Source organism: Echiichthys vipera (assembly GCF_963691815.1).
Source record: "Echiichthys vipera genome assembly, chromosome: 6".
Classification (NCBI taxonomy): domain Eukaryota; kingdom Metazoa; phylum Chordata; class Actinopteri; order Perciformes; family Trachinidae; genus Echiichthys; species Echiichthys vipera.
The window spans coordinates 21169468-21178398 of record NC_139831.1 but is presented as its reverse complement, the minus strand read 5'-3'; the positions used below and the strand labels follow the sequence as shown (position 1 = coordinate 21178398).

Genomic DNA, 8931 nt, shown 5'->3' with positions numbered 1-8931 from the left:
TTCAAAAGACTTTCACTGGACACTCCCCTAAAACCTTGGACGTGGATGTCTGCGTCTCTGATTGGTTGTGAAGCCCCAACCGACAACACCTGCTTAAACTCCTTCATCCAAATTGACACCCGGGGCTCTGAGAAATATAGGCGCTCTGAGAAATATAGGCAGCATCTCTTCCAGCTCAAGCATTCATTCTCACAGCTGCCCCATAACACACCAAGCCGCAGCTGCGCTGATCACTGATCCAAGGTGAACCCCCCTCCCCACCCCCCAACACACACACACACACGCGCGCGCGCGCGCGCACACACACAAACACTGCCGGATCTTTGCTGGGGATTGGAGCACACTGTCAGGAGACGCAATGTTGGTCAAACTGGCCGTGGCGCTGCTGGTTTTGTCAGTGCTGGAGCAAGTGGTGGGATCGGATAATATTGATATCCACGAGAGCCTCCCGGAGAAGCCTGCGAGCCAGAAAGGGCGCCTTTCCCTGCAGAATACAGGTAAGAACTACAAGTGTCATAAGAGATAAGATTGTGGAGGTTCTTGGTTGGTGCAACTGCTCGCACATCTCCGTGGGGTTTTGTCCGTACACGTGTTTCTGTGTCTGCAAATGAAACCACGCTGGGAGGGGGCACTCGTCCCGGCGATTTGAGCAATCCGCTGCTTTTAACTTAAATCCCGGCGAAACTGTGCACACCGGTGACCCTTTTTGATCACTCAGAAAGGCGAAACCTTGTAAATACTCTCAGACAGAAATTCAATATGTTGGTAAACTATTAATAGAACGGCACAAGGTAATAGGTAATGAACACGGCAGCGCATCTAGGTGTGCGTGCGTGCGCGCTGGCGTACGTGTGCCGCGTCTTCACAGTTTCAGTGGTTTTCTGGAAGAAACACTGGTTTTTGCATGTGGAGCAGTATTTAGTGTGTGTGTGTGTGTGTGTGTGTGTGTGTGTGTGTGTGTGTGTGTGTGTGTGTGTGTGTGTGTGTGTGTGTGCGCGCGCGCGTGGTTGGTCAGCGCTAAAGGCGAGCGGGAGTATATTTCTTGAGCCAAAGCTCTGGGGGAAATTTCGCTTAAATATCATTAAAAAAAGACAAGCGCGTCTAATGAACCTAAACCTGTGCCTAATGAACACAACGCACTAACACACTTGACTGCTGGATGAGAGGGGAAACATCTTCTTAGACACATAACCCAGTCCAGTTGCTTTTGACTGAAATTGCTTTGGGGACACTTGACTGCTGCCTTTTTTTTCTCGGAAAGTCTCCATTTCTATTGGCTCATGTTTCCTCATAGGTTCGCGACCCTCCCTGTGAACCTGTGTCAAAAATATTACAGCATGATAGTTATCTTTTCCCCATACTGAAAAAAAGTAGGGCCAATGCAGGTTTCACAGCAGAGACCCCTGGTAGCACCGCTGTGTAATTCAATGCACGTTGCGGCCGAGCTCGTACGATCCAAGCACATTCCCGTGATGCCAAAACAAGCACTGCTGACAGCGGCTTACTTTTCCTGCGCACTAAAGTTCAACTCAGTACCTACAGACCCCGCAGCAGCTTGCTCCCCCTTCCCCCTACTATTACCACCCCCCCCCCCCCCACACACACACACACACACACACACACAGCCTCAGTGATTGTTGACAACGGTGATTTCTAATAAATCACATTTAATCCTCTACTTGTCCTTTTTTTTTAAAGAAAAATGTTCTTTATAGTTAACAGCTTTAAAGAAGATCAGTAATTATGTCTTTACATGAGTCAACAGTTGGGGGGGGGGGGGGGGGGGGGGGTCATAGCCAACCTTGTTGTTTGCCAACCTAACCTGCAATTTGCCATACTAATGTAAGAATAAAAGTGTGACATGGACAGCAGTTTGTGACAGGTTCTCTGCCTTTAGTCTCATAATCTGGGGTAGAGAGAGAGAGAGAGAGAGAGAGAGAGAGAGAGAGAGAGAGAGAGAGAGAGAGAGAGAGAGAGAGAGAGAGAGAGAGAGAGAGAGAGAGAGAGAGAGAGAGAGAGAGAGAGAGAGAGAGAGAGAGAGAGAGAGAGAGAGAGAGAGAGAGAGAGAGAGAGAGAGAGAGAGAGAGAGAGAGAGACATTCCCTTTCACATGGTCATTTCTGTCCTCAGACATCTGTGTTATTCCTGTCTTTCATGGCCCCAGTAAAGAGAAAAGAGCACAGCGGTGTGAGCAGGAGTGATTATGTATTCACATGACATATACTTACATATTTCCCAAGTTTTTTTGCCTGCATTGCTGCTGTTCCCTTGTGTAGCTAATGATGCACATTTTTAATACTGTCCTTACAGCATGCAATCTCACTTTACCTTTGAATGCAACAATGAGAGACTGGTTGATGCACATTTAGTTGACAGACAACAGGAATGACTGCATTTGTGTCAAGGCTGTATCTGCAATGCACCATCCCATTTCACTGCTAGGCAGTGCAGATGGATTGTGGTGCAGAATGACACAGTAATATCTGTCACCAAGTGTTCCTCTGCAGGAACCCCCAGCTTCGGAAATTAGACTTCTCTCCCTCCCTCCACCCTCCACCCGCCCTGCATCCCTTTTCTCTCCTCAGACTTTAGGTCATGAACGCACAAGATACTGCCTGTGTCTGTGGAAATTAGTTATACGTCACATCAGCTTTGTGATTCGTGCGGCAATCTGAAGTGCTGAAGTGGAGTTGTGCCTTCAAGCCGTACGGTCTTCATTGCCAACACGCCTGTAACAATCTGCTGATTGTCTCTGCTGTGAACAGATCATAAGATCCCTCCCTCTAACCTGTTCTCTCTTTCCAGCTGAGATCCAGCACTGCCTGGTGAGTGCAGGGGATGTCGGCTGTGGTGTGTTTGAGTGCTTTGAGAATAACTCCTGCGAGATACGAGGGCTACAGGAAATCTGCATGACGTTCCTGCACAACGCTGGCAAATTTGACTCTCAGGTACTAAACAAGTCTGTGTGTTCGCTAAAAAAATGTATAACCAAAGGCAACATTCCTCTTCCTTTTTACTGGTTCACTGCTCCACACTTTGATTTGTTTACTTTGGCTTTCTATTTTTTTCACATACCTCGAAACATATCACTTTTCCTAGAAGTGCGATCTTGCATACACTGATCTCATAATCTGTCTTCCTCTCTTGGGAAGTCTAAGTGGTGTATGTACAGTTGGAACCAAGAGGTCATGAGCCAGTTGGCCAGATGCCTAGTTAGCTTTTTATACATAGCGAAAGGCTGAAGCCCTGCCAAGCCATGCCTGACTGGGGTCTTAACATACCTATAGAGTCACATTTTAGGAATCTTTGGAAAATCCAGAAGATTTACCAGAATAATAAAACATTTCCTGCCATTCATGCAGAATTTCATCACCCCATTCTGTATAAGAAGTGTACGTTCATAGAAAGTTGGCTCTGATTCAACCGCACATACACAACTTTTGTGTTGTTCTATAGAAGTTAAAATGCCATAATCATAACTGAAGGGTTTTCTTTGGGTTGATGTGTGACTTTGTCATGTGGGTTCACTCAACAGTTGTGTCTCTGTGTGTACAATAGGGGAAGTCTTTCATCAAGGATGCTTTGAAATGTATGGCGCATGGGCTAAGGCACAAGTTCAGCTGTATCAGCAGGAAGTGTGTGTCCATCAAAGAGATGGTGTTCCAGCTCCAGAGAGAGTGTTATATTAAACACAACCTGTGCTCTGCCGCTAAGGAGAATGTGGCCGTCATGGTGGAGATGATCCATTTCCAAGATCTCTTCCCTAAAGGGTGAGTGGCCGCTCTGGACAGCATATCTCGATATATTTCCTCTAGCCTATTTACTTTCCCAGGACTCTTGAGCCTGTTCATCCATGTACCGTCCCATTTATTCCTGTCATTTCCTAGACTTTGATGTATTGAGCCTCCAAACATGAGATCACAGGCTTCATGTGAGTTATCTGCCTCTCTCTGCCCAGTCCATACGTAGAGCTGGTGAATATTCTCCTGAGCTGCGGAGAGGAGGTGAAGGAGGCGTTGACACGGAGCGTCCGGCTGCAGTGCGAGCAGAACTGGGGGGCTCTGTGCGACAGCCTCAGCCTCTGCTCCTCCCTTGCCCCATCTCCCGCCGCCTCCGCCATTGAACACAACCGCCGCCCCTTGCCCTCCCACCCTGAGCCGGAACACCCTCGCCCCCCACGGCAAGGCGACAAGGATAAACCCGCTAAGGTGGGCTTCAACGCTCACCCGCGCAATCGAAGCCAGGGACCCCGCCGCCAGAGTCCAGAGGCTGGAGTCGTGGCTGAGCAGGAAGACCCTGAGGCCACCGACATCCGGAGGTGAAAGCGCAGGAAACTGTCCTGACCTTTGACCCCACCACCCCTTCCTACAACGTTTAAAAACCACACTTGATGACTTATGCACACCTTCACACAAAAAACGCGCGCTCTCTCTCTCTCTCTCTCTCTCTCTCACACACACACACATGCACACATGCACACACACACACAGACACACACACACACACAGACACACACAGACACACACACGCACATACACACACATACACACATTTCCAGACAGACTGAGCAGAAGGAAACAAGCCCCGACCTTTTCTGTCCTTATTCCGTCCTCTCCAGTCATTCCAGCAGTCCCACATGCTAAACTTGCAGGGTAATTGTGGTGTAGCTTGTACTGTTATGCCAGACTGTAGGCCACAATTTTTAAAAACTAAATAATAATTGTTATTATCATGATTATTTCAACTGTTAGGACTGTTTTGGCTCTAATATAGCATTTCTCAAATCATACTTACTGTGAGATTTGATTATATTTGTATTATTTATTTTATTCTGTATGCAATGTTGAAGTATCAAAATGTACATAGAAATATACTTATCTATATTTATATAAACATGTATAAATATAGTTACAATATGCAATACTGATATACTATAGAAGACGTAGTATATGGTGTGCTGCCTGTTGTTCTCCTCACAGTATTGCACCCATCACACATTGGTCTGTAGATATGTAACATACACCATTTGTTGTTTCAGAGTGGGAATGTGTATTATAATTATAGATACTTGATGATTAAATACAAATTGTACAGGTTTCAAGTCCAGTTCTGGCACATATGAATTGTAGTGCATGATGGCCATGAAGCCAACAAAAGTGAAAATCCACTCTAAAGAGGATGCAAATGTAATACTATGAATATGGACAGTTATTTCACACTTGTATGTATTGATAAGTCTCTCACAAAGCTAGAAATAAGAGAACCGAGACTGATCTCTGATGTCACCGAGCATGGGAGACTAACATGGACTTGTTTTGTTCTGTTGCGCGATGACGACGGGATGTTAAAAAAAAGTATCACGTCGCTCCCATTCATTGTTTATCGAGCATCAGAAACTGTGTCTGGGTGACATTAGGGATTCATGGTAACTTCAGGAGACGTTATTGTTTTTGTTCACCAATACGAATTGGACTGTCTCATGTTATATATTCTCTTTGCGTTGGTTTTCCATCTAACTGTCAGCTTATTGTGAACTGCAGCAAAGAGAGGACTTTTCGATCAAGTCCTTTCACATGTCAAGCCACACACATCGAGGTGCCTAAACTTGTTATTGTCCACAGTGACCGCTTCTCTGTGATTTAAGTGAATGGATGATATGTGTCGTGGGGGACATTTAATGTTGAGCCACAGAAGTCTTAGATTTTGCACTTGGGATGAGTTTGTGTTGCAGGTAAAGAAATAAGACCAGGTTACCAGAGCGGTCACCCTCTGATCACACCTAACTGTATAGTATACTGAATATGAGCAACCATGGTTTTCCTTATCAACTACAGCACCAAGCCTTGTATCCCCACATGTTCCTTAGGACCAGATTGATCAATGTAACCCTTTCCTTGCGTCCCAGTGGGCAGGAGAGAGGCTTGACAGAAACCCTCCAGATCTCTGGCCCCTCTAAATTATCCCTTATTCCTCTCTGGTCCCTTACCTAGGTCAAGAGAGACACGAAGGCCTGTTATTCTACCCGTAAGAGCCGCAGGCAACGCAGCGAGGAACCAGGAACTGGGTTAAGTCCACACACGGGGGCTCTGGCGCTGTTATTCTAAATGTTATATTTACCGAGGCCACCAGAGAATTCCTCTGGGCCACAGCCAAGAGCCAGCAACACAGAGAGGCAGAGAGGAGCGGAGCAAGAAGGAGAGACACGTCTTTTTTTAATGGGATGATTAACTCCATCTTTACTTCTCCTAGTCCTCTTTTTCTCTCCCTCCGTTAGGTCACAGACAGGCTTTTGACCATTTCAGGCAAGTTACATGCTTTTAGCTGTGGAAGTGTAGTTTGTGAGCACACATGCTAGGGAGCGATCGGTGCGAAAAGAAAAGAAAACCTGCTCAGATTTTGTGGCTCAGTTAAGGTTTTTTTTCTTTTTCTTTCTTTTCCTAATGTATTAACGGTAAGGTTATGATTATCCTCCCAATCATGTACAAACTATTATAAGCTCTGAGGGTTTGAATCATCAGTGAGGCTTTCAGGCTTTTCTTTTTTTATTACTCTGTTGTGGAAGTTGGGGTTCCTGTGACATCCCAGCATGAGACATAATAAGCTAATCCTATTGAGAATGTACTGTATGTGTGTAAAGTGACAATCTGTTCAGCTCTCTGTCATTAGATTTGATATGGCTTTTTGTAATGTAGTGGCTTGAATGGCTTTTCTTTATTTTGTCTTCAGAGGAAAAATAAAACTAACCACGTTTCTGGTATTGTTAATGCTACGTCACCACGTTACATGTTTCCCCCCGTTAAGCACAAGGACTCTGCTCTTAATGTTGAAAAACACAGAACATGGTCTAGAAGTTTGTAACTCACCTGTAATACATTGGGGATATGATCCTATAAATATCTTTGGACTCATGAAGTCAGATGTATCTTGTTATCATTAAAATATTTTTGTCCGTATTTTGTACATGTTGTGTCTTATCTATATAGTTGTTATTTACTTTGAAGTAGTTTAAACTGGTGCCATGAACATTCGGTGGTAAAACATTCAAAGAGCGGGTTAGTGGAGAAGGTCTCGGCGTCTCAGGTATACACACGTTAAGAGACACCCTCTTCTCATTTGTCTTGCCGCCTCCTTTCTGACAGTGAAATACGGGCTGTGTTTAAAGTTTCAAGAACTGGAAATATCCTCCCTATTGAAAGGCCTAAACATTTACGTCAGCTGCTCTGGATTGTGTGCAATGCTTGGGTGGGTTTAGGGTGTCAGTTTTTATGAGTTTTCCCAACAGTGTACATTGCCTCACTAAACATTTAGACAGTGCTCTGTTTTGAAAGGACAGCTCCTGTTGTTTTGGAGCTTTAAGTCATTCTGGGGTCACGCTAAGTGTCCTGAGGTGCATTTGCGCTGGCCATATATGGAAATTTCACACACAAATCCTGTGCTCGTTCTTTTTTTCTCTTTTCTGTTTTTCCCAATTTGTCTGAAGTGTGGCAGGGAAGATGAAAAGCTACAAACCACATAACATATCATACAGCTTCCGTATGATCAGCACCTCTGCAGTTCAATGTGAATCTGCCTTGCATTCTGCCACAGCTCTCATCAAATCTTCTCTGAGTGAGTAGTGACACTAAATGACCACTGGGTGGTGCTATCTCCCTTTTTATTGACCCAAAGGCAGCTGGTGGGAGCAGGTGCAAGTGCTTGATTTTAAATAGGGGTCAGTTGAGCTACTTGATTGCAACTACAAGTAGTGAAAAGTTGAGTAAATTTTGACTTGAAATGTGCACCTAAAGTGTCTTAACTTCTCCGGGAACAATATGTCTCCACACAATCTAATAGGCAACAACCAATGCATTTTTATTGTTTTATATTAAAGGAATACTTCACTGCCAAAATGATAATTTGTATATCAATTACTCACCATGTGTTACCTTGGAATCTTGAAGAAAATTGAGTGTTTCTCGCCAAAGTCAACATAGAACGAAGAATTGTAGTGTGAGGCGACATTCGAAAAAAAATTGTGATCAAAATTGAAGCAGCAGAGGATGAGATTTATGCCTTTGATCCCCTAATCTGGGGCAAACTCTTTGCCATAATGCAGCTTGAAAGTGCTTTTCACCCAAACTGAGAAAACTCTTATGACATCATCAGAGTCCGACTAAGGGCCTTTGGCAGAAAGGCGTTGGCAGGGTGTTGGAGAGCGCTTAATCCCAATGCTTGGAAGCTCTGCCCGTGGGTTTTGTGTCAACAACAACATAGCTAGGTAGCTATCTTAATGCTATGCTATACAGGAGTTGATTACACAGCTAGCAACATGCTGTACGGTGATAAAAGCCCAACACTCCACCAGTAAGATTTAGGGTCTGGCCGATCTGCTACAGCGCACATGCTGCTCAGAAAACAACACTCTGCGGACATTCAGCCCAGTAGTATTCCTTGTGATGACTAAACTCAACTTCATCAGTAGAGTCCTCACCCACTCAATTATTAAGAATAAAATATGTATTTCTCGCATGTCTCCTCGATGAACAAATTGTCCAAAAACTGAGAACAAATGGAAGTAATAGGGGACCATGTCACGCTTCAATTCTACGCTCTTCATGAATCATGGAGGCAATTACTCTGATGATGTCATAACGGTTATCTTATCTAGTCGGTGAGAAACACTAGAAGTTGCATTATGGGAAAATCCAGCATTTCCACAGTTTGACCCAGATAAGGGTCTAAAAGCAGCCTGGTTGGCATAGTATGTTTCTGCAAACCACATAAAGTTTTTTTGGCACACTTTTACATCTTTATGAGATGTACCAGGCTTTCAACTGTTCGTGGAGGGGTGGATGGTTGGGTCACTGGACACCCTGGAGACTACGATTTGTTCCTTGTTTGTGTCCCATCCCATTTCAAAGTGAAACTTAATTACATCATGGACATACTTATC

General features: G+C 44.5%; 1 protein-coding gene across 1 annotated transcript; it reads left to right on the top strand.

The window, feature by feature from the left end:
• The first annotated feature begins 210 nt into the window (after positions 1-210).
• stc2a (stanniocalcin 2a) lies at positions 211-6952 on the top strand. The gene is made up of 4 exons (XM_083915850.1): positions 211-497; positions 2805-2947; positions 3558-3769; positions 3958-6952. Exons 1-4 carry the CDS (start codon positions 359-361, stop codon positions 4319-4321), a joined length of 858 nt encoding a protein of 285 aa, XP_083771976.1. The 5' UTR covers positions 211-358; the 3' UTR covers positions 4322-6952.
• Positions 6953-8931: the final 1979 nt, after the last annotated feature.